This window comes from Perna viridis, chromosome 7 (assembly GCF_037379345.1).
Source record: "Perna viridis isolate PV_CMFRI_1.1 ecotype Kerala chromosome 7, ASM3737934v1, whole genome shotgun sequence".
Taxonomy (NCBI): Eukaryota; Metazoa; Mollusca; class Bivalvia; order Mytilida; family Mytilidae; genus Perna; species Perna viridis.
The window spans coordinates 923,150-950,800 of NC_142451.1; the positions used below are offsets into that span (position 1 = coordinate 923,150).

General features: G+C 33.2%; 1 protein-coding gene and 1 pseudogene across 3 annotated transcripts in view; one reads left to right on the plus strand and one right to left on the minus strand.

Annotated features, from left to right (window-relative positions):
- The window catches only part of LOC148610875 (uncharacterized), a 92,714-nt gene that overhangs the window by 50,180 nt on the left and 14,883 nt on the right, over nt 1-27,651 (plus strand). For all 3 annotated transcript variants that reach the window (XM_088590725.1, XM_088590724.1, XM_088590726.1), the window contains exons 13-17: nt 1,302-1,522; nt 6,393-6,486; nt 6,861-6,906; nt 9,593-9,789; nt 18,519-18,688. In XM_088590725.1, the coding sequence (XP_088446851.1) occupies nt 1,302-1,522; nt 6,393-6,486; nt 6,861-6,906; nt 9,593-9,789; nt 18,519-18,688 (728 nt within the window). The remainder of the gene's footprint in view (nt 1-1,301; nt 1,523-6,392; nt 6,487-6,860; nt 6,907-9,592; nt 9,790-18,518; nt 18,689-27,651) is intronic.
- On the minus strand, nt 21,336-26,154 carry LOC148610878 (uncharacterized; annotated as a pseudogene).

Here is a 27,651-nt window from a genome sequence, read left to right on the forward strand (position 1 = left end):
AAAAGATAAAAATCTACCTTATCTATAGAAAAAAGTGTAATACAAATAACTTAAGTTTTCTGATGAGGTCAGTTTAATATGAACCATTTGATCAATTATATTTGGTGTGCAGTTATATTAGCACCACTACATCACAATTGTATATCCATTTTATGTATATGCCTCCACAGTCACAGTATATTGGCTATGGAATTTCTTTTCAAGGTTGATTATTCAGTTTTCTGACTAGGTCAGTTTAACATGAATTATTCATGCTGGGCCAATGATATTTAGTGTGCAGTCTTCATGAGTCAAAATTGTTGGACAACTTGTTAAATTTATTGCCCTTGAAAGGCAAAATTCAACAGGTGAGTGATTCAGGCTCATGGGAGCCTCTCATTTTTGTTTTTTTTTAACAGTTTTCAGTCAATATCTTGAAAACTATGATAGATAGAAAGAAGCTTTCAATTGTTGAAATGATCCTTATGATAAGTCCTACCAAAGTCTTTTTGAGCCAAAATTGTTGGACAACTCCTTATTAAATTTATTGTCCTTTAAAGGAAAACATTTTAACAAGGTGAGCGATTCAGGCTCCTTGGAACTTCTTGTTATAGGATAGCAACATTTTTTTTTCTGTCATATCAATTTTATAATGGGTTTGTGCTGTCATCATCTCTGTCACCAATGACATTGTCCTACATAGACACTTGGATTTCTTGCAACAATTTGAGCATAGGTTGGTTCTATAAGACTTTTAAACAAGTTTTCAAACAACAAAAAGAAGGTTGGTATTGATTTTAGGGTTTATGACAACAACTGTTTTGAAATTATTGGACGAAAAATGGCAAGAAAACCATTTTTTATAAAATTTAATTTTTCTACTGATGTATGAGATTTGAATCTCTATGACATTGTTACACAGCATGGTTTCCAAACAATGACTTGACTTAAAACAGATTTCTTTGGAACCCAGTACTAAGTTCCAATCCAGAAAAGGGAGGTTTTGATGAATTTAAAGCACTTTTGCCATTACTTTTGTGGAATTTTACCATAAAGGGCCAGAAATAAACATTAATATTCTAATGTATTTATTAATATTTCTTATGTTTTACTGCAAAATTCTTTGACCTTTTCTCATTCTTGTCAGAATTTTGTCAATTGTATTAAGTTTGTAATTCGTGTCCATGCACTCAACATCTTGGGTTGTTTCAAGCTGCACCCTGTGAAGCATATTTTAAGTTATTAAATGTATACCATGTATTCATAATGAACAGTATTTTGAAAGGTTATTTGTCACAATTATTTTGTTATTTTTATTTTAGAAGATGACTTAGCACTGACATCAACTGATTTCGACTTAAAAGTTATGATTACTCTTTTGAAAAGTGTAGCAAAGATGAATATATCTCATCGGCAACCTTACGAAGACAATAAGAGCACAGAAGATGATTTGTCCAGAATAAATTACATTCGTAGTGTTCTTAGCAAACATAAAGATATTCAAGAGGGAGATTTCAAAAGATATTGTGAAATTTTAAGAGAGGTTTGTCACAAATTTAATATATTTTAATACCTTTTGCAAAGCAGGAGGTAAATAGTGGTCATGCTATCAGTAGCCAATTCTGACCCTCACTTCCTCTGAAACTTTTGAATGGATTTTGAGGAAACTTTTACAATTTGTTTATAACATGATGCTATTATTTACCGCCTATTTTGTTTTCCATCATAATGAAATTTTAGGTTTTCTGATACCAAACATGGCCTTTGTGTTTGCTTAACTAATTGGAATTGAATGAAATTTTCACACATCTTTTGTCATTTGACACTATTGTGCATATCTTATTTTATTATTCCTCCAGAATGACTTTTGGGGTTTACTGATGCATGATAAGAACTTTGTCATTAGTTGACAAAAGGGGGGCATCTTCTAATCAGCAATTTCTCTAAGACAGCTGAGTGGAATTCAATGAAACTTTTACATACTTTTTGTCCCTTGCGAACTATCGCAAGAGGACATGGAAATACCAGGCATCCATCCGTCTTTCCACATTTTCCACACTTGTTTTTGTAATGCCAAAACCAAATAAGTTTGTTTTCAGGGATGTGGCCTTACTATGAAGAGTTACAGATTAAGTTCGACTTTGGTTACAGTTGAATGATTTTTACAGAAGTAACTGCCCTTGGACTTGGAAGTTTTCTACACTTTTTTTTATGCGGGGGACATTGGAAGGCTGTTCTTTTATTTATTACTTGATGGCAATGTGCACCTTTTATTATATTTTTATATCCCACTCAACAAAGTTGCGGAGAGTATAATGTTTTTGACCATTATCAGTCCGTCCATTTGTCAGTCCATCTTCAGTTTTTCAGATTTTTTTTTAAACACTTGCAGATATTGGCATGATTTTTGATATGATTTTTGGTATATAAATTCGCCATGATAAGTTACAGGACAAGAGTGTAGTTGGTTCTGCTCCAATGAATATTACCAAAATTACGGGCCTTGAACCTAGCTTAATTCACAGGAATAACCGTTTTTCAGACTTTACATTTCAAGTGTATGTTTTGTTCGTCCACAATGATATTTACTTTGGATTACTTAAAACTCAAAGAAATCACAGTCTGGAGTTTGAAACTACCATTCTGAGTAACAGAATTTATTAAGAAGATAAAGGTCTAAAGCTTGAAAAAAACTCTCTAATTCCTTCTTTAATGGGGTCCTTTTACATGTATTTCTCTTACGAACAAATTTACATAAGTATCCAACATGGGAACGTGTAGGGTATGTGAGTGTGCTCACTAAGGTTCTTTAATTCTATCTGAATGACATTTGGGTTTTTTATATGGTTTCTGTTGAGGGAAGCCGGAGATGGGAGTCAACAAATTAACTTTATTCACAGTATTTATAGTTACATATTCCCTTGGTACACCTCCAATTTAGTAGTTTGCTGGGAAAAGGTTTGGGGTGTTTTCTGGAACAGGGTTATAGTGCTACATGATTAATGATTAAAGTTTTCATAACAAAAGTTTTATGGACATCATCATAAACTTGTAGATTGTAAGTGTGCCTCCGCATCTGCATCAGGATAAAAATTTGTTCATTTGTCATAGTTTTCCTTTCCTCTTTCATTTACCTCAGATGTGAAATTTCATTAGCAACTCAGCACGTGTTTCTAGAACAGAAGAGGACACTTACCATACCAGTGCACCTAGTCCATGCTCCCAGTTTTTAGTGGAATCCAGGTTGCTCATTATACACCCCACAAAGTTTGGGGGTATATAGGAATCACCCTGTCTGCCAGTGTCTGTCTGTCCTTCCATCTGTCTATTTCTTGAAAGAACAACAACTCCTAAACCACTCAATGGATTTTGAGAAAATTTTATAGGAAGATTGGGTATGATATGTAGATGTGATTGAAGGAATATAATTACTATTGGAGAACTCCAAAGATAATCTAAATTCTGGGTTTTACATGTTAAGAAGTAGTCTTTGTAAGAATCATGCTAATTCTGTAAAATGTGGTATGCTTAAGAAAGGCTACACATTTTTATTTTTGTCATTAAGTTGCTTTATAGGTCTGTATAGTGAAATATATAATTATTCATTCCAATCTGCAAGGTCTTAGGAGATAATTTACTTTGAAAATCAAACAGTTTCTATTGAATTTTAGTGTCATTGATAGAGTTGTCTCCCTTAATTTTGATTTCCACAGCGCATTTTATACAATGTTTATCTCTTATGAACATGGGTTCTATGAAAAGCTACATGTTATTTTCTGTTTACTTGAGCATTTTAAACAAAATATCAAAAATACAAATATGTAGCCTTTCAAACTATGTATCACATTTTGCATGATTCTTAGCTGGAGTGCTACTTTAAAAAACTTTGTAAGTGCAAGTCCTCTTTTACTGCTCAAGGGATTTTGATGAAATTATGGAGGAAGGTTGGATATCACATGTAGATGTGTGTGAAGGAATATAATTTCTGTCGGAGGACTACAAAGCGAGATAATCCAGATTTAGAGTTTTACTTTTTAAAACTTTGATAGTGCAACCTTTCAGGAGTTTTGATGAAATTATGGAGGAAGGTTTGGTATCATATGTAGATGTGAATGAAGGAATATAATTTTTGTCGGAACACTTCAGAGGGAAATAATCCAAATTACCGGTATGGATTTTACATTGTAAAACCTCATTTATGGTATGCTCAAGAGATTTTGATGAAATTTTATAGGAAGGTTAGGTACTATGAAAGTACTATTGTTCATGGGATACCAATTTTTATGGTTTTTGTGGGTAGGCCAAACCATGAATTTTGGTATCTAACAAAAAGGGATTTCCCATTGCTGTGTACACAGAAAACCTCGAAACCAAAAATTCAAATATCCACTAATTTGTGTTTGTAACATGAATCTTCTTTTTTCCTTTGATCTTTTTATGGAATAACATAGAGACGACAAGCATGTACCAAAATGTATGCTCTAAATTGAAGCAACCAAATAATATTGCATGAAAGGTCACATGGGCCTATATAATGCAATGAGGAAACAGCCATGAAATAACCAAAACACTAAAACCAATATTGCATGGGTAAGCTCCGCCTCTTTGGGAAAAGATTACGCCTACAAAAAAGCACACATACAAATGTCAATTTTATTAGGTTTCATATAATAAAATACAAATCTTTAAATATAGGGCATATAAATGACATCACATCGGAGAAAAATTTTACCGATTTCCGATCAAAAGCACAGGTATTTTGGGCATGGACCCCCCCCCCCCCTTTTTGGGTCCCAAGGTAAAACAATAAAATCTTTTCACTTGCGGATCGTGTGGATAGTAGAAAAGGTATTGTAATCGACTGGTTATGGAGTTTTGAGACTTGTTATATGCCTACATATTGGAGAAAATTGTAAATATGGAAAAATAAATAGATTTTTTTTACATTTGGGCCAAAAAAGGGGGTCCATGCCCCGAATAGTTGTGTTTAAAAGCCTTCAAAAAGACAATTAGCGTAAATCAGTCTAATTCAATTAAAAAATACACACCTGAGAGAGAACCAAATCATCGCTTTCTACATTTTCAATGTCAAGCCAATCTGGTAGAGAGAATGCGTCTGCCATACTGCCTACTGTGCGGGTTATTAGATTTTCCCGCCAAACGTTATTTTTTTCTGCATGGACTGTCATGGGCGTGTCATTCATGTTACAAATCATTTATAGCAACGCCTTCCTCGTTAGCCAAATAAACTTCTCACGCTGCGTGTTTGAAAGTTTATTTGTCTAACTCGGAATACTATGCTATAAATATAACTTCTTTTCCAATCCACAAAAGTTGGTATCCATGAATAAAAATACTTTCACAGTATCATACTTTTTCATGTTCTTTGTTGTGATTGTTGTGTCTATTTTACTTGTCAGTGAGGTATGCTGGGATTATGTTCTTTTTTATTACTGTTTAATCCTTTTGATAGCAAACCATGGACTTTTCTGAATATAGGTAACCCATCTCTAATCTACAACTCCTCCTACACAACTGAATCAAATTTAATGAAACTTTTTAAAAATCTTTAACATATATACTAATTGTCCATCCCCTTATTTAGAGAGTAATCCAAATTAAATTGGTGGTATTGCCTGTTTGATGATAGTGAACATACTTTTACCATGTATGGCAACTGATGTTATTTGGATAGGTGGGAGATGTCCTTCTACAGTGAGCTTTCCCCACAGTTTTTAGCTTACCTGACCAAAGCCTGTGTGAGCTGTTGCTATCAATTAATGTCCACTGTTATCATCTGTTTACTTTTTTCAAACATCTACTCCTCTGAAACCATTGGACAGAATTGCAAGTAGATTCGAAAAAGGGATTAAAACAAGCATTTAAAGCTGCATTAACTGTCATTTTTGTAAATTGTTGTTTCTGTTGAAATATACCTTAACTTAGAATTATTTCTTCTAAATTGTACTTTTCCTGTATAATTTCATTTGATATCCACAAATAAAATGCATTAAATACATGAAATAGGTGTTGATACATTTATATATAAAAGTCGACCTAGATAAGTTCACATGCATTTAACTTCTGGTGATTTTAATCTGTGTTGTAAGGGTTGATTCTTTAAAAAAAAATCTGATTGCAAAGCAAAAGTGGTTAATCAGCGGCAAGGAAGACAGACAGACTCAAGCAGTAAAAGAAAAAAATTTTGAATATAACGCAAGGATCCTTATTTCGTTATACTAAATAACTGCAGTAAAAGCATATATCTGTGTGGATGTCAAAGATATTGTTCAATAAGTTCTATAACGCAAAGGTCAGACTATGATTGATGTATCACATGAAATATTTCAGAAAACTAACTTTCATAGTTCAATCAGCCAAGGAAAGGAACATCTTTTCTTTTTAACTTCCAGGTAACTAAAAGATTAGCAGAAAATGAGTATGATAAGTATGCAGATAAATTTAAAAGATTTGTTAAGTATAATCCAACACCAGAGGAAGTGGAAAGTAAGTAAAAAAAATAGTAGAGTCTCTGTGAAATGTTCAAAGTGACATTCTTTGACTATATATATGTGGTGTGGGATATTTTATGATAATGAGCTTGGGAGAATTTAACAATGTAGTGATCCTACTAATCAAAAGAAAAAAAGATGTGTTCATATGAGGCAGAAAACCCAAGATTTATATATGATTGTCTATTACATCACTCACACCCTTTGGCCACATTTTTGCTGGCTTAATTTTAAATTTTCTTAGCAGTCTTGTCACAGATAGCTCCTATGGATAAATTGTATTATAGAATTTAGAGGATAATTCCAGAAAGCATGAACTCCCTGTTTAAAATAAAATATAGAATCATCTTGTTTTGTTTGTTTTTACAGAACATTTTCAAGATCAAGCAACTCCAGTATCGGGCGGAGTAGATGGGTATGCTGTTTATTTGCTCAATTTTCTGACTTTTTAGCTTACCTGCCCATAGGCCATGTGAGCTGTTGACATCACTTGGTGTCTGTTGTTTTCTGTCATCATTTTTGTTAACAATTTTTCAAATATCTTTTCCTCTGAAGCTACTAAAAGAATTTAGTTGAAACATTTCATGGTTGTCGTTTAGGGTATTCTGCTCAATATGACAGTTTTTTTATCCAATGAAAATCATGGTAGCAGTGACTAAAAATTTAACATAGGGGTCAGACAGCAGTTTTTCTAATATTTTTTTCAAAACTATTAGTTTAACCAAATTCTGACACAGAGTTAAAGTGTTCAGCATGATGAAATCTATCTGTTTTCAAGTTTTGGGGAAAATCTGTCGATTCGTATTGGAGTTATTGCCCTTTCTGGACATTTTTGTTGTTTTTGATGTTTTACTTCCAAAAATCTTTACTTCAGAAACTACAGAACAGAATTCAGTGAAAGTTCATATGACTGTTACTTAGGGTATTCTGCACAAAACAATCATTTTGATTTATTATCTGTAAAAAAAACATGGCCACTGTTACTAAAAATATAACGTAGGGTTAGACTGCAGTTCTTTGCATATATCTCCAAAACCGTTAGGTTTAACCAAATCCTGATAGGGCTGAAAGTGTTCAGTATGACAAGATCTATCTGTGTGATAGGACAGTGGTTAGACATTATAGATTAAAATTGTTAGTTTTGAGAAAGGGAGGAATGTGTTAGGACACTATATGACTTTAGAGTTATTATGATTGCTCATGTTCATTATTAAATTGAATTGTATGTACTTAAGGGTATAAAACAAGCAAACAGGGAATCAAAAGAACATATTATTAAAATTTAAATATCTATTCAACAACAAAAATGCCTTGGGCTAAACAATTGAAGTATAAGTCAAATGGCAATGTATACAAAAATACCTCTATGATTGTCAAGAGATACTTGTACATGAGCAATTGAATGGGTCAATTAATCATGCCGCAATATGGGTAAACTGGACATTCACATGTACACTATGTTGTGATCTAATATTGTTTTACATAATAGAATAGTATATATATGAAAATGTTGTGTATTTCTTAGATCCTTGCTTAGATCCTCGCTTTTAACATCGTAATAAAAGTTGCAGTCAACTTTTTGCTTCTTTAGAAATATACTCCATCCCGGATTCTAGTACATCTGTGGTCAAATTGTTTTGAAAGTTTTATTATGCCCAACAAACAAAGTTTGAAGGGGTATATAGGAATCACCCTGTCTGTCTGTCGCGCTGTCCGTCTGTCCACATTCTTTGTAAGCAAAACTGCTCAAGGGATTTTAATGAAATTTATCAGAAGGTTGGCCATCATATGTTGATGTGCATGAAGAAACATTATTGCTGTCAGAGGACTCCAAAGGTGGATACTCCAAATTAAGGCTTTTTCATGTTAAAACCTTGTAAGCACAACTCCTAAACTGCTCAAGTGATTTTGAAATTTTTATAGGAAGGTTGGATATGATATATAGATTTACATGAAGGGATATAATTACTGTTGTATTACTCCAAAGGAAGATAAATGCAAATTAAAGGTTTTACATTTGGGTCCATTTGAAGCAAGTAGTATTCTCTTTGTGAGCTTGCTCACAGTATTTCTAGTTATTGTCATCATGAACTCTTGGATTGTTATGGTGTATCTGTCTGGACAATGAGATCCAACTTGTTCACCATGTCATAATTTTCCGTTCCTCTTTTTTTACTCAAACATGACATTTTATGAGCAATTTGGCAGATGTTTCTAGAGAAGCAGAGGACACTTACCCTACCAGTGCACATGGTCCACGCTTCCAGTTTTGAGTGCAGTCCTGGTTGCTCATTGACTATTTTTTCTTCTTACCGATTGTTTTGGTTAATTGATGTTCTTTATTTTATGTTAGTTTTCCTTGTCTAGTCTTCTTCGTTGGAATATATTCATATTGATTTCTGCTCGAATCTCGGTTCCTTTGATTACTTTTTGAGTTGTTGTATGACAATGTCTCTCTGTTGATGGCATTGTCACTGAATCATTTTCTTTATTTGCTAAGTTAGTTGGAGTTAATTTTTTAAGTACTCTACTGTAACCTAAAATCTGCTGATTAAAGCACCTTGTTTAATTTTAGACACAAGAGACATCTGCTGATATACTCTAATACTGTTGTTTCATTACATGAATATGTCCATACTTGCACTTTCTAAGATTCATGAAAGGTCTTTGAAACTCTGTTAAAAACAATTTTTTCTATATTTTGTTGTTAAATATTGTTTGACAGTTTTGATATTGGATATTGATGATATTGTTCCACAATATTCTATACCACAAAGGTCAGGTTAGGATTGATTTTTGGGGTTAAGATATGAACAATAGGAATGAAGTACGAAAAAGGGTCAGAAACAAGCAGTTTCCTAATATCAAGATAATAACTTTATTATAACTTATGTCATTTTATCAGATTATGAAATAAATTCATGAGTCAAAAACTCAACCCCAAACTTAAAAATATTTAAGCCTTGAAACTAAGTATTTTTAGATTTATTTATGTAATTGGCTAGTATATTAAAAGGTTCTTTTTTTATCATAATTGTGTGTGTGTGTGTTTTTCTCAGAAAGAGTATAAATAAATCCTGTATTTTGTGTTGTTTTTTAAGAGGTACCGAGGAAGAAAATGTTTTTGAAGAAACAAAAAAGAAATCAGCAATAAAAGCAGCTAGAAAAAAATTAAGAGATCTTATTGATGATGAAACATGGAAATCATTCCACGAAAAGGCAAAAAGTCATTTCATAGAATGGGAAAAAAGCAACAAGATCACACACTTGGATATGGGAACACTCTCAGACTTTAAAGGTAATTATTTTCATCCTTCCCAAAATAATGTTTGTCCATTCATGGCAGTCTTCATTATCTAATTGATTTGCACCCTAAGTCCAATTTAGTTATTGTCATATCTTGGCATCCTTAACCATCATTGTCATCATTAAGTTAAAGGGTTACTGCTGAAGAGTCATTCTCTGTAAAAAATTCAAAATGTAGGATGACTTGGCAGCTAAACAAATTGCAATTTAGTCTGTAATAAATGGCGATATTGATTTACCAGATATAGCATAGACAAAGTATACAATTACTGTATACAGCAGGGGTCTAGGGGATACTCAGAAGCTCTTGGGTAAATGGTGCAAAGCATTTCCTGCATTGTTTTCAATAATTAATAATTAAGGTCTTTTCCATTTCAATGGGAAGACCTTCTTGTATTTCTGCTGATTTTTATTATTCTTTTTTTTTTTTTTTTTTGCCCTCCATCTTTGCACATACTGATTAAATCAAATCACGACAAGATATTGACTCAATCTTAGAGAACTTTGGAATTCACCCTGTGAGACGTAATCATTTGTCGGTCCAGAGTTATCTGCCTAATAGCAGGAACTCAAATTCTTAAAAATATCTTAAACTGTTATAGGTACGCAAAAGTCAAAAGCTCAAAATTGTTCAGAAACAGGAGGCAGTACTATTTGGCAATGTTTTGAAAAGATTTGAGGTTTCCTTGGTTATGAAATTTCACAACTTAAAATGAAACCATTCGGTTGGTTACTACAACTTTAAAACTGTAGGTCATATAGACTTGGGACTTCCACTATTGGTCTTTGATTATATATTGTGTGTTTTAAAATGTCAAGGTCAAAGGTCACTTTGAAATTTAAACTTGGCCTTGTTTGAGGATATAATTGAGAATGTTAATAGATAGATAATGATGAACATGAAAAATATGTATCTCAATGAAATCTTCATTTGTTATGTAGAGTACGAAGAGTTTTAATGAATTTTTTTGACGTTTAAGCCCCAAAACAGGTATTTTTAGTGATTTTTACAGATTTTTGCCAATTAGTTGCAAACTGTACAGATAGAGGTGTACTGTAAATGACAGATATGTTCAGAATAACAACTTTACAACAAGAGCATATATGTCCATTCAGCATTTTCAAAACTGTTAGAGTTCTGGGCCAAAAAACTGATTTTTAATGCTATTTCAATGGGATTGGTCAATGTTTTGCATTCATTTTAAGGAAAAGTACCCAGGAACCATATATTTTCTTGATCAGTAGCATAAGTGCTACCTAAAAATGCTAAGGTCAAAGGTCAAGGTCATTTGTTTAAGTGGTCAAAAACTGTTGAAAAATGTTTTTTGCCATTTTTGCAAAAATGGTTCCAGATAGACAACTTAAATTACTTCTAATCAATTTAGAAGCTTGGTGCCACATCCAGTGATGTTCCACATCATATACTTCCGGTCAAATTTGACAATTTTCAGAATTCTATGAAAATCACCAGTTTGCGACATTTGAAAAAATTGTAAAATTTTGACTCCAGGATACCAAAATATCATCTGAACAACCATTATAGGCCTTTTCAACCAATTTTACTAAGGTCTTTCCCATTTCAATGGACAGACCTTGTATTTTTTCTGATTAATATGAGAATGGTGAAACCTAAACAGATTCTTAAGAAACATATGAATTTAAATGCCTAAGTTCTTTCATAATTTTTGTCAGCCTTGTTATTATCTACTTCCAAAATGGTAAAATTTGTAATGATAGGCTTTTTATTGTCCTATAAATGCATTCGCTTATTGTCTTGGTCTGAGATATGTATATGCCAAAATGTCTAGCTTTGGTAAGAAACTGTGGGTTGCCATGGTCTGAAATGTTTTTGGGTCAAGTATTTTGGTATTGATATGCTAATTATGTCATTTTCAGGTGACAAACATTCAGGTGCCATGTTTTGACCATCCTTATCTTGGAAAAAGCTAAGGTTCAATTTGTATTTAATCATTGAAGCTAGCTTTAGCAGGCAAATGTGCCACACATGAGAATCATATGGTTTGCATCATATGATTATCATATAAACCGAGCACCATATGATTATCATATGTTTCAGTTTACATATGATAATCCCTTCGGCTCCTGCGTATGGAGTGTTCATATCAAAACTCATATGTTATGCCAGAGATTGCCGAAACTTCGCAGACTTTTTGTATTGCGCTAGAACTCTAACAAATAGGCTGCTGGAGCAGGGTTATGTTGCTACAAGATTGAAGTCATCACTACAGAAATTTTATGGTCATCATCATGAACTCGTGGATCGTTATGATGTATCCATCAGCACCATGAAAACTGATTTATTCAACGGGTCATAGTTTACCTTTCCTCGTTTGTCTACCCCGGACTTGACTTTTTATGAGCAACTCAGCGGGTGTTTCTAGAAAAGCAGAGGACGCTTACCCTACCAGTGCACCTGGTCCATGCTCCCAGTTTTTAGTGGAGTCCGAGTTGCTCATTTTCTTTTGTTACTTTGTATGTATGATTTTAGTTGCTTTGTGTTCTTTGTTGTGTTTGTCTGTTTTCAATGTCTGGTCTTTGTCCCTGGATTACATTCTTTTGATTACCGCTATAACCTTGGTTCCCTTGATTACTCTATAATCATATGTTTTTCAGAAACATGTGATTGTCATATGTTTTCAAGCCAAAATTAACATATGAGAATCATATGATAATCATATGACTATCATATGTTAAATATCATATGATTGTCATATGATTATCATATGAATTGAGCATCATATGATTATCTTATGAATCGAGTACCACATGATTATCACATGTGGCACATTTGGCTGTGTAATGTTTCCTAGACTCGTGTGGTTCTCAATTGCATTTACCAAGTATACGAGAATGAAGCTGCCTTGATGCTGTTTTTAAGCTCCCAATTTTACATGTACAAACCAGATATTGATGGTTTTCTGGCCATAAGTATACTAAGCCCAGTTGATAATACAACCATTAACGCTTCCTTGGAGAGCGTTTATTATTCTATTTGACAATTTTTCAAATAGATTTGATGTTTCCTCTGTTTACCTGATTTCGTGACTTAAAATGAAACAATTGAATTTGATGAAAAGGCTGGATAGTAGCATTAAAAAAACTAAAAATTCATGAATTAGGATGGCCACTGACCTAGTAGTCAGCTGATTATCAGCTCTCCAGTAATCATTTGGAGAAAATTTTGGACTATCATCTGAAGTGAAATTACTGGATTATGTTTCTTTTTAGACTTTGAAACCAGTGCATTATCCAATTATACAGTAATTATCTGTGTGAAAAGTGCTCACAACTTTGTAATTAAAATGCTTTTAGACAGAAATGTGGACAAATCTCTTGACAAGTCTGTTGAAAAGTCTGGGAAAAATGCTCATCATGTAAAAAGTTTCTGTTCCATGTGCTTTCATTACCTCTGAAAGATCAGTGGGAAAATTGTGGACTTGTCAATCTTTTTTCTTAATTAATCAACTAATAAATGTAGGAAAATTCTCTTAGTTTCTTCAATTAGTTCGTATATACAATGGGGCTGCATGTGTACCATTAATTCAATTATGCAATCAACTAATCAGTTACAGGCAAATCACAGTCACAGGTGACTGCACATCAGCTAAAATTTCCAATAAACAATTAGGAGACTGGTAGACAGGATGTTTATACACTAATAAAACCATGCATACTGTAATTTATAAGGGTTAGCAATTTTTTGTCTGATATTGGAAAAATGGTAGTTGGTCATTTGCAAAATTTGTTGGTTTCCGGACCCTTGGTACAAACTTTGCTGGCTGCTAAGAAAAGTGGACAAAACAGTGTTATAGTTCTTCAAAGGAAAAGCCAGGAGAAAAACCATTTAAAAAGAAAAGAAATAGATCTGATTTGTCAGAGACCAGTATAGAAAATATTGAAGTGACCACAATTCTTAATGACCTTGATGAAATTAAACAATCTTTTCAGTGCAGTGACAACACATGATCTGGAAGAATCAATGAACTGTCTAGTCAAACAAAGTGATCTAAAAGACATTGTCACCTCCATTGTAAATAAATTATTAGTGTCTTTCAAAGCTACATTGGTTAGAGACTTTGATGATAAAGTTAGGGAGAGAACAGGGAGATTGAATAACAAGATAGATGGACTTGCAATAGAGAATGAGAACTTAATGGAAAAGGTTAAGAGCTAAGGATAGAGTCATTGAGATGTTAGAAGAGAAAGTTGTTGATGCAGATAGGAGATCCATGGAAGCTTTAAAGCAAGCCAATTATAAAGAACAATACTCCCGTAAACACAACATCTAGGTTGTAAATTATCCTGAAAAGCATGATGAAAATCTGGCAAGTGACTTTGTTTAGCTTTTCAAGCAGCATCTGAAAGTAAATGTCACACCAGAAGTGATTGTTGCAATCCATAGAATTCCAGGTAAACCTGATCAACCACAACCTCTTATCGTAAAAGTAAGAAACACTCAGGTAATTTCCAGGATCATGCGCCAGAAGAATTTAAGCAATGAAGTACAATTTCATGCATAGTATCAGCTTGAGCATCCGTTGTAATTTTTGTCCCCTGCGACACATTGCGAGGGGACATGCAAATGCCGGACATCCATCCGTACATGTTTTCTGCAATTTTTTTGGAATGCTTTTACCAAATATATTTGTTTTTGGTATGTGGCCTTATTATGAAGAGTTACAGATAGAGTTCAACTTTGGTTACGGTTGAATGATTTTCACGAAAGTTATGGCCCTTGGACTTGGAAAATTTCATTAAATTTACAGTTTTCCACACCTTTTAAGCTCACCTGACCAAAGGCCATTTGAGCTATTTGAACAATTTTTCAAAACTCTTCTCCTCTGACACTACTTGACCAATTGAAACCAAACTTGGTACGAATGTTCCTAGGGGTATCCTGCATAGACTGGATGTGTGGATATTTTATCTGTCAAAAAACATGGCCGCCATTACTAAAAATAAAACATAGAGGTCAGACTGTAGTTTTTCGCAAAACCTTTAGGTTTAGCCAAATTCTTCCAATAGCTGAAATGATCCTTATTATTAAGACTACGAAAGTCTTTTGGGAGAAAAGTTGTCAGATGACTCCTTGTAAGAGTTATTGCCCATGAAAGGGGAAAAATGACAGGTTTTTTTCAGTTTTCAGCCAATATCTTGAAAACTTTGATAAATAGAAACTTTCAATTGCAGAAATGATCCTTATGATAAGTCCTCCCAAAGTCTTCTGATTCAAAATTGTTGGACAACTTCTTAAATTCATTGCCCTTGAAAGGCAAAATTCAACCGGGTGAGCAATTCAGGTTTTAAGTGAAAAGGTTACTAATTCTTTTTGAAGAGATGTTTTATGTAGTTTAGCTTTTGGGATATAGTGTCAAATTATATAAAGAAATTTTGTAAAGATTTTCAATTGAGCAAATCAAGTATTATTTTAGGATACACTGATGAGTTTGTTTGTTTGTTTGCTGGGGTTTAACATCCAAGCAGCAATATTTCAGCTATATTCAGATGAGAAAGACTCCATTTCTTAATTATATTGTTATTGTTATAAAAAATTATAGCTACCAATGTAAATTGAGAGAAAAACTTTCAAACATATAGAACTAAAATCAAAACTTCAATATTTACATGATTTAGAAGAATTTATTGCAGTAGAGAACCATAAAATTAAAAAAATTTGAGAGAAGATGGACCCCATTTAGACATATATTTCCATAATTATCATGTCATATAAATATATACACAGGCATTTTCTTTTGTACATTTTTAGCTCACCTGGCCAATGGCCGACTGAGCTTATGCCATCACTTGGCAATCGTCGTCTTCATCCTCATCGTGGACAAATTTTCCAAAATCTTCCCCTCTGAAACTACAAGATTGACAGGTTTTAAACTTGGCTTGATTATTCCTTAGGGTTTTCTGCACAAAACAAATGTTGGGATTTTTTATTTATGAAAAAAACATGGCTGCTGTTACTAAAAATAGAACATAGGGGCAAGAAGGCAGTTTTTTGCAAATAACTCAAAAACCATTGCCTTTAGCAAATTTCTGGCATGGGTAATATTGTTTAGCATCATGAGAAGAACCTATGGCAAAATTTTCAAAACCATTCATTGTCTGATGTAAGAGTTCAACAGTTTTTGTGGTTTTTTTTTTTTTTTCATATGAACAACTTTGAAAATCTTCTCTATCTTCTCTAAAACTATTTAAGATCATTTAATGTAAAAAAGCGTAATAGTTTTTTAGTGTATTGTGCTCAAAATGACTTGTGATTTCTAATCCGTGAATAGATATGGCTGCCTATACTAAAAATGGAACTTAGGGGTTGGAAGACAGTTTTTTTTTTTTTTTTCAGATAAATCAAAAATTGTTGCCTTTAGCAAAATTCTGGTTCAGGTCATGAAAATGCTATTAAAAGCATTTCTGGCATTTGACAATTTAGTTGATTTAAACTTAGCCTCAAGTTTTTCAAATAAGCAAACGGTGAACCAGGTGAGCGATGCAGGCTCTCTTGAGCCTCTAGTATTTAGTTAAGCAGATAGTGTGGAAACTGGGTGAGAGTGTGAATGAAAGATTTTTTTGTTTGTTTGTTTGGTTTTTTTTTAGTTTTTTAGCTCACCTGGCTGTAGGCCATGTGAGCTATTGCCATCACTTGGCGTCCATTATCATCGTTAACAATTTCTTCAAACGTCTTCTCCTCTGAAACTACGGAATGGATTTGGATGAATCTCAAAACGTTTGTTCCTTAGAGTATCCTGCACAAAATGACCATATGGATTTTTTTTCAATTTGAAAACATGACTGCTGTTACTAAAAGTGGAACATAGGGTCAGACAGCAGATTTTTTTGCATATATCTCTCACACCATTAGGTTTAACCAAATTCTAACTAGGGTAAAAGTATTCAGCATGATGAGATCTATCTGTGGCCATGGGGGAATGGAATTCCAACCTCTTACGTTGTAGGAGTAACAACTATGATGTTCAAATCAATTAATTTTGGTAAATATTGGTGGTGGGCATTCTAGTTCCTTGTTTTAGTAAACACTATTTTGAATGACCAATATAAATCTTGATTGTAGACTTTGCAGATAATTTACAAGTGCAGTAAACTGATCAATGGTTCGATATCATCTTTTGAGTAATTGTGCTTGTATTTCATTACAATATACAATGTATGTTAGGTTTCTTTCTTTTCTGATATTATGTAAATGAAAGAATGTTCTTGTCAACTTAACTTGGGATCAAGACATTCTTGTTTTTGGATGCATTGACCTGGAACTTGTAACTGTAACTTTTCGACATATATGAGCGTTTTCCCCCAGCGTATCACTTTGATAATGGGAGCAACCCTGTGCATGGATCCACAAGTGTGAAATTTGTCTGATGATTCAGTTATATCTATGAATGGCAATTAATTAAAATCATAACCTGGTATTTTTAATTATAATCAAAAGTTAGCCATTTAGGTCCCACTTTTTTATAGATTTAACTTAATGCCACATGCATAATATGTGTAGCAACATACCATAAGTGGGCATAAATTTGCATATAAAAAGACAAATAACTTAAATTCTGGATCCAATAAAGAATATTAAAATGTGACTTCTAGAGTTTTATTATAAAATTTATCAGTTAAAATTGTGTATTCGGATTGGGATAAAGCCCGTAGGGATGATTTTATGTAACACAGTCATATTCATTCATAAATGGATTAGTGGTACTGATCAAATATTTTTAAAGCTGTATTGATTGACGGCTATGCCGCTTTCGTTTTACAGACATCTTTACCCAAAATTACAAATGAATTTTATCAGTATATTGTAATCCAATCATTTTACTGTGTGAGAACCCATGCTCAGGTCTGGAAAACAGTGGGTTTGAAAGTTCAAAAAGTCCGATGGTAAATAATTTACTTGATTGAAATAAACCTTTATTAAGGGAACCAAGGTTATAGCGGTAATCAAAAGAATGTAATCCAGGGACAAAGACCAGACATGGAAAACAGACATACACAACAATGAACATAAAGTAACTAAAATCATACATACAAAGTAACAAAAGCAAATGAGCAACTCCAACTCCAACTCCTCAAAAAACTGGGAGCATGGACCAGGTACACAGGTTGGGTAAGCATTCTCTGCTTTTCTGGAAAAACCAGCTGAGCTGCTCATAAAAAAGTCAAGTCCAGGGTAGATGAAAGAGGAAAGGAAAACTATGACCCGTTGAACAAATCAGTTTTCATGGTGCAGATGGATACACTGTAACGATCCATGGGTTCATGATGATGACTATTAAACTTCTGTTGTGATGACTTCATCTTGTAGGGACATAACCCTGTTCCAGACATCATGTTTGTCGTAAAGTTTGGTCAGTAGTTTTCCTTTACCATCAACTTCTAAGTTTAGGTCAAGATATGAGGCTGACTTCATAGTGGCTGTAGTGTCCTTTATCTCAAGTTCTTTGGGGTAGATGCGATGAAATTGAAATTGCATCATAATAAGCCACACAGAATGGTGAGGTATAATGTGATTTCCTCCAGCAAATATAATGTATTTGCATGTTTGTCTGTTGATTCATCTATCTGTTTCTCCCTCCCCCAAGGTTCCATATGATAACTTTAGAAGATATCAAAGGATATGTTTATAAGTATTACTAAAATATTTTCATGTCATAATTGTTCCTATGTTTATCTTTTACACAGATCCAAAAGGCTTCATTAAAAGACTTGACACCAAACTGATAATAGTAATTTTGAATTTTGCTCTGCAAGATAAAATCATTCCATGGAAATTAGACAATCTTGTTGATATTGTAATCATTGAAATTCTGCATGGTCAAATCTCAAAGTCATCAGTAGCAGGAATGAATGAGGTAAGTTTAGAATCTTGAATTGATGTACTTATAAGATGATAAATTTGAGAGTATGAATACTGTTTTTCTACCCCGCCACAGGAAGTGGCAAGTTCTAATGTGATACCTTTCAAAAAGTTGGGTGTGCATCTGTCCCCTGACAGTTTCTACATAATAACTTTAAAATAGATCAGTGAATTTATTTTAAAAATTGCACAGTTGTTTAGTGGTATCAAATACAGGTTAAGTTCAATCCAAGCAAAATCCAAAATGTAGTTTCGAGTAAGTCCATTTTGATCATTTTGCCATCCACCATTTTTCACCATTACACGGTGGGGTATTACTTAATGTTCCATTAATTCCCTATTAAAAGACAAAAAATTGTTGTGGTTGTATAGTGGTATTGCACTGTCATCATAGTTCTCCTTGAGACTTGGTATTTATGGGATAACTTAAATATTATTTAGTTGATGCAAGATTCTAAACCACAAAAGGAAGGCATTGATTTTGGGGGTTATGATCCAAACTGCTTCATAATAAGGGGTCAAAGGGGGTCAAAACTAGCATTTCATAGAAATAACTATACATGTACAACACCAGTAAAAGCATAGAAACATCTATGACATGTCACATTATGTTCTAAATTCACTTGTTCAACCAAACATAAATTATTTATGTGCAATCTACTATCCAAACCAAAGCTACCCCTATCATTTTTCAATAAAATAAAACACATTTCTGACCATGTCAATTTAATATTTTAATTACATAAACAAAACATATTCAAAATAGAATTACTGTCCATAACTACATCACTTAAAAATCAGAATCTATCCAATAAAGAAAAAATAGTAAGTCCTGCCCAATAAATACACTTGCATTACAGGATATCTAAAAAATAAACAAATATCATGATAAATAAGAATGAAATTGACCTCTTTATTACATAATTCATAATACTGTAAATATGTCTACACTATGTATGTGCGTGGTCACTGCCCAAACTCGATATCTGAAAAAACGTGATCAACTCCTTTATATACTACCTGCAAAATTCAAACTGGTTCTTTCCCAATATAGACAATATGAACTAAGTAACTGACAATTACTATGTGTAAAGCACATAAATATATTTATGTTCTAAATCCACTTGTTCAACCAAATATGAATTATTTATGTGCAAAACTCTGCTAATTTTCTGCAATCTACTATCCAAACCCAAGCTAAGTCTCTATCACTTTTCAATAAAATAATAAAACCCATTTCTGATTTCGTCAGGCACGGTGACCATGTCGATGCACAAAGAAAGCAGTGATTATATACCAAGATTTTGTGTAACAGATAAATGTTTTTTTCAACTCTTCAGACACATATCCATCTTTTGCCTGGTCGGATTTCCAACGACTGTGTATCTTAAAAAGCCTGTCTGATATACCATTTCTAGTAGCCATATTCACTCCACCTGAATGAAAGCTATAGAAGCCAAACTCTTTTTCGGAACATCCTATATTATGAAGAACCTCTCTTATCACTTCTCTGGCTCATGTTCATGATAATTTTTCATTCTTAGAGCGTAATTCAAATCTACATGTGTTGTATTTAATTTTCTTAGAAATGTTAAAGACCTAAAAATGTACATATCAGAACTTGTATCTATCTTTGCTTCTTCTAAATAAGACTGTAAAATGTTTATGGGACACATAGGACTATCTAATCTAGAAATACATTTTTCCCTTTTCTATAACAATCAGTCTTACTCTTTTCCATAAAAATGATACTGTGCATATTCATCAGTGAAAGAAATATTTTTAGCCTTTATATTACATAATTCATTATATCTGAGAAACCCGGTGTAAGCTAAATCACACATACAAAACATACACAAATCTTTTATAGACCTAGTATTTCCATTATATAACTTAAAAAGTTTTGTCATTACATCTGGATCTCTTGGTGTCTTTTTCTGAATCAGTCTAGATAGTATACGTTCAGATGCTTCAAGTACACTCTTTACAATATCTGAATCGCGCGGATTCTTTACACCAGCAATATGATGCGCCCACCTGCTTCAACAACACTGAAATGACTACTCATATCTAATAGATGTTGCAAATATAAGCTAACATATTACTCATTACAGGGTAGTATTGAAGTTATCTCTGAATATTTTCTTATCCATTGTATAAATCTTTTAAAATACCTGATGTACTTTGACACTGTCGTTTTAGCTCTCGAATCTAATACTGTAGATGAAAGTTTTTGAAAGAGTATTTTCAACTGTGGATGAGAAATAATATGACTCTGCTTCCAGAAACCTGCTGTGAAAATTTATTGTAAAAAAGAATATTAAGAAAAATTTTTTTTTTTTTTTTTTTTTTTCAGTTATAAATGTAATTTTATTTAAATTTACCTTGTAAATTTCTAATCCCTTCAGGCGGTCCAGTGACTAAAAGTACTTCAAGTCCAGTGACCATAACAAATCCTATATCATGTGACCATCAAAATACAAGTAACTATCACAAGTCCAATAAAAGCAAGAAATACCAATAACATTAGTCCAGTGACAATTATAGGCCAAAATACTAACAGTCCAGTGACCATTACAACAATTAAGTGAAAAACAGCTGTCCAATGACTATTCTCTCTAATCTGTAAAATAAATGTTATATTACATATTTTAAGCATTCAATCTCACTGCTAAAACTGTACCCTTAAAATCTTCTCTAGCAAAAATAGAATTCACATTATGTCCAGCTACAAATATTCTATTGGTCTCGAAAAACTCCAAAACATCTTCAACAAATGGTTTATAAGTAAAACCTTTATCAAACAGTAACCCGGATTCCAGTATAAAGAATTGAATCTATGCAGTTTTTTATTTTCCATATTGGCAAACCTGTCAATAGAGTGAGGACCCCATAAACTATCTGTAAATTAAAAAACTCATCTGAAATCCCCCAATCATCTATATCGACAATTCTCCTAAAAAAATCTACTTGCTCGCACAGTTCTCGTGTTATCCATTTTACATCTATTGAAATACAATTAACAATACATGTATTAAAAATAGAAAGTGTCAAGTTTTGTAGTTCTAGTATCTTGCTTTCTTTTTTTAATTTCACTTACTGTATTTAGATTATCTGTATAAAAAACAACTGCACTTGCTGAATAAATGCACAAAAGACAGTAAGCATAACTCGATTGTGTTTACCTCTTTGCATGTGTAGCTCTTAAGTTTTTCTAAATCTGTCCAGGATTTGTACATGACATGTTGAATTTTGTATAAAACCTGTTGCGCCTATATCACTTGCTCCAATTATTGTATAACTTTGGTGAATTGTTTCTTTTTATTAATGTGAACTCCCTTTTGATATTTATAAATTCCCACTTTTCAGCTCACTTGACATTCGTCATCATCATCATCATCAACATCTTCTGTTGTTAACAATTTTTCAAAACTCATCTCTAATACTACTGGACAAATTAGAACTGAACTTGGTACAATGGTTCTTTAGGGTATTCTGCATAAAAGTCTAATAGGATTTTTGATCCATCAAAAACATTGTTGCTTTTACTAAAAATAGAACATTGGGGTCAGTCAGAAGTTTTTCCCATGTATCTTCAAAACTGTTAGGTTTAGCCAAAGTCTGACTATTTCAAAATTATCAAACCATGTTCCATCACTTTAAATGATATATTTGACTACAATGATGACCACATTGTACCAAATCAAAATGTGGTATTAAAAATTGCAAAACATACAACATTCTTATAACTGACTCTTACTTCTCCAGTTCCCTTACAAACAAAACCTGCCATACAAGAAGTCACGATGACTTAAGTTGCAAATCAACAAACTTAATATATGTATTAGAATGCAACTTATGTGGTTTATTATATGTCTGAGAAACGCAAGAACGATTAAACAAAAGAATGTGCGGTCATCATTCTGGAATTAACACCACCAAATTCCCAACAGTTTATCAACACTTTAATCAACAAGATCATTCAATCCTCTCTATGAAAGTTCATATTTTAGAAAAAAATTATCATCCTACAAACAGTCCTGTTCTAAGTAAAAACTATTGTAGAGAAAGAGAGGAGTACTGGATACACAGACTAGGTACTGCAATACCTTACGGAAGCAATGACAACATCAAAAGTATAGGAAACCTTTCGAGCCAATATAACAATAGCATAAATGTGATGAATGTATTTGTCAAAAATCCAAGATGGGAAAGGAGTCATGGCCATCGCCACTATATGTCACCTAAGTTACATGATGTCTCCATAGATGGTCTCCTTCTTTCATACAAAAACCTCTTGGACTTTATCACATTAGAACCAAACTTTATTCTATACCTCTCACTCTACTGCACTCCCTTTACAATACAAGTCTTGACACTCCTGTTTCTGATCCCACCTCATCATTATACAGACTTGTTGCCATTTTTTTAGATATTGGTTTCTACAGACTGTTTAAACCAGTTTGTGTAAAAAGTCAAGATGGAAAAAAAACGATCATTTCTTTCACTACTTTGTCAACAAAGGTATAGATGCAATTGATTTGGCTAACGTCCTCCATCACAAAAAACGTTACCAACAAAATTCCCCCTGATTCAAAGACAAATCCATACCAATATTTTCATATTCCTATACTTCACCCATTGCATCCAAAATTTTCAATTATAAAAGGCTATTGCAGAACCTCGAGATTGAGGACTTCAAGGCTAAACCACCTGACTGTTCTTGCAAAAACTCTCCATTCAAATATGGTCCTTCTGGTGACGTCGTTACGGGAGATTTAACCATCATCGAAAACGAATCTCTGCATAATATCCTTTCTAAAGGTCCCAAATACTGTCAATCATGCACCATAAATTGGAATTGTAACTTTAAAGTTCTTATGGATTCTGTCGAGGACTATTCAAGAAAATGGATAAAATGAGAACATGAAGACATTGATTCTCTATCAGAGTGTTAAAGGCCGTGAGGTCTTTAATTTTGAAATGAATGAAAGTTTTAAGTAAGTCAATAAGTGCTAAAACTACATCGGCTTTCAAAGACCCCGATGAAGCAAAAGCATTGTCTACTATGACAAGTATGTTGTCGTACCAGCAGACGAAGCCCAAAACAACATTATTTTTGTCTGCAAAACATTTTACATCCAATGTTTATTATCAAAAGTAGACATAGCAAAGAATAGCAGTGATAAGACCTATTTGTCGGCATTCCAATGGGAACAAATTGTGCTCCTTTACTTGATGACCTATTCCTTCACTCTTATGAGGCTGGCTTTATAGCTGATCTGTTCCGAAAGAAAAAATATTGTTTGGCTAGATCCTTTAATCTCAGTTTCCGCTATATAGATTATTATCTTTAAACAATCCTAATTTCGGGGATTTGATACATCGCATCTACCCCAAAGAACTTGAGATAAAGGACACTGTGGAGTCAGCCTAGTATCTTGACCTACACTTAGAAATCAATGGTAAAGAGAAACTATTGACCAAACTTTACGACAAACATGATGACTTTGCATTCAAAATTGTCGACTTTCCTTTGATCTGTGGCAACAGCCTTTCAGCAGCTGTGTATGGAGTGTTCATATCACAACTCATGACTTTTTGTATCATGCTAGAACTCCAACAAATAGGCTTCTGGAACAGGGTTATGTTGCTACAAGATTGAAGTCATCACTATAGAAGTTTTATGGTCGTCATGATGAACTCGTGGATTGTTATGGTGTATCCATCTGCACCATGAAAACTGATTTATTCAATGGGTCATAGTTTTCCTTTCCTCGTCTGTCTACCCTGGACTTGACTTTTTAGGAGCAACTCGGCAAGTGTTTCTAGAAAAGCAGAGGACGCTTACCCAACCGGTGCACCTGGTCCATGCTCCCAGTTTTTGGTGGAGTGAGTTGCTCATTTGCTTTTATTACTTTGTATGTATGATTTTAGTTTCTTTGTGTTCTTTGTTGTGTATGTCTGTTTTCCATATCTGGTCTTTGTCCCTGGATTACATTCTTTTGATTACCGCTATAAACTTGATAAAATATAATTACTGACATTATTTTACCCCCAGTTGGTAATGGAGGTTATGGTCACACATGTTTAGGAATAGGACTTGAAAAATAAGCATTTTGACAAATCTAGATTTAATTTTTTAGGCTCCTTTCAAAGTCTCAGGAATAGACTATGGGTCCATTTTACAAAAAATCTTTAAAATGTGTACAGTTTATTGACATCACAGTAGAAAAAGCATGTTGTGCATCGTGTAGTTGTATGTGATATAACATTGTTTAATATATATTGTCTGATGACTCTAAAGGGATATAATCCAGTGTAAGTGTTTCACAAGTTATAATCATGTAAGCACCCATTCCTCCTAAATCACGCATGGAATTTTGATTGAATTTTTTAAGAAGTTTGGACTTCATATTTAGATGTGCATGAAAGAACATAACTATTGTCTAAAAACATTTTAACACCATTTGAAGCAGAGGCTGAAGGGAGTATTTTCTTTGTGAGCCTCTTCACAGTATTCCTATTAAAAAATGTCTCCAGTTTAGCTAAATAATAGAAGTTAGCATTACTAAAGAATTATTGCCTATAAACTGTGACTGGGACTTCGGCTGATTTAAGATAAAACGCAAATGATAATTATAAAAATTTTACTCAGAATTTGAAGTAAAATTTAGTTTGAAAAAAAATGATTTAATCGAAAGAAGTAGTGATCATAAGGCATAAATGTATGATGATAATAAGAACAATATCATAGTAATGCAAACATAAAAATTATTTCATATAACAAAGTTTTGCCTAAGAAGGTCTTAACTGTCCACACAAACATATAGGAGCAATTATAAACCACAGTGAAAAATAAATAACAAAATTACAGTACATAAAAACATAAGGAATAACCAGAATTCATCCATTACAAAGTAAAGAGCAATTTAATCTAGAAGTATAATAACAATGCAAGTTCAGCAAACTTTACTCAATATTATTTACAATTTAATAAAACCGTTTGATAAGGAGTTGAAGGGAAGAAGATACAAGAGTGCAATTATTCACAATGCAATTTCCTTATGGGGGGTCCCCACTTCCACTAAAATCTAAAAGTAGATCCGGGTGAAATTTCTCTAATCTAATGCAATGTTACTAAAATACACCCATATAGCTATTAAATTTTGAAATAAAAACCACCATGTTATGCGGCGTTTCTGCCTGTAAATTAAGGTTAAAAAAATGGGATATTTTTTCAAACATCAACTTTTCAGTAGCCACCCTAAGCCTTAAGTGCTCCATAAAATAAACATATATGGACTTCTAGCTTTTAAATTTGATACTTTTGGTTCCTTTCTATTCGTACATTTTTTTCATGAAAATATCATATTTATTACCTGCCAATCGTGAACGTTTCTGTATTTTCCACTGGGCTGCATGTTGGGGTAAAGATCTGGCTGAATACCGAGAAGACATAATTGCGCTATTGTAACCTACAGAACAAATCAAACTGTTGCAGGAACAAAATATACGTCAGCCTATTTGAACTTCAAAATTCGGCATAAAATTCTTCTATGAATCATCGTCGAATTTTAAGATTTATTTCTGCACCCTACCCTCAGCAGAAAATTTGCTTGAAATTCTCATGGTTTTTAGGAACAACACGGTACTGCTTTCTATGACCTAACTTTTGCAGCTCAATATTGCTACGGGTTTTGGCAGGATCACAAGTGCTTGACATGCAGAGTAGTGAGCCATTCAATTTCGTGGTTATTTTGGCGAATTGTTAACCCTTTTCTCGAAATAATGGATTTCAGAATAAAAACAGCTTTTTAAAACAGACTATAACGAACCAAATCAGTTGAAAACTACACCTTTAAGCAAATCGGACAATACTATTGTCTTTATAGTACAATATTTAATGCACAGAATTTGTTCATATCACGCTAAATGAAAAGTATCCTTACTTTATAGAGCACTGTTTTTACCGTTTTACGGTAAAAATATGAAATTGCAAAACAGCTATTTCTTGTATTTTTATAGCATTCATATTATTTTTTTACATCAGTTCTCTTGCTTGTTATTCAGACGTGCGAAAACATGTAACATGGTGTCAAGTAATTACGTATACTATTGGTGGTGTAACGAATCTCTGCCCAACCCTTATTTGAAAGGGAAAATTGCATAGAAGGAAGAAACAGACTATATAATTTGAACCGTGCGATGTACGGGGCTTACAATGACATAAATTTTCAATTCACACTAAATGCTAAGTATTGTTGCAATAGAATATTTTTTTTATATGTCATAATGTAAAAATGGCGTTTTGCTATAGGATGCAAGAGCGCAATTATTCACAATGCAATTTCCGTATGGGGGTCCTCTTTTCCACTAAAATCTAAAAATAGATTCGGGTGAAATTTCTCTTATCTAACGCAATGTTGCTAAAATACACCCATATAGCTTTTGAATTTTGAAATAAAAACCACCATGTTATGCGACGTTTCTGCCTGTAAATTAAGGTTCAAAAAGGGGGATACTTTTTCAAACATCAATTTTTCAGTAGCCACCCTAAGCCTTAAGTGCTCCATAAAATAAACATATATGGGCTGCTAGCTTTCAAATTCGATACTTTTGGTTCCTTTCTGTCCGTACAATTTTTTCTTGAAAATATCTTTTTTATTACCCACCAATCGTGAACATTTCTGTATTTTCCACTGGGCTGCATGTTGGGGTAAAGATCTGGCAAAATACCGAGGAGACATAATTGCGCTACTGTAACCAAGAGGGAGGGAAAATCAAATAAATTTTGGTCAATTGTTTAAAATAATGTTTGTTTGTTTGTTTGTTGGGGTTTAACGTCCGAGCAGCAATATTTCAGCTATATTCAGACAATGAACATGAAATGGATGACAAAATGAACATGAAACGAAAAAAAAAAAAAAAAAAGGATGGGTCACAAGGATAATAGGG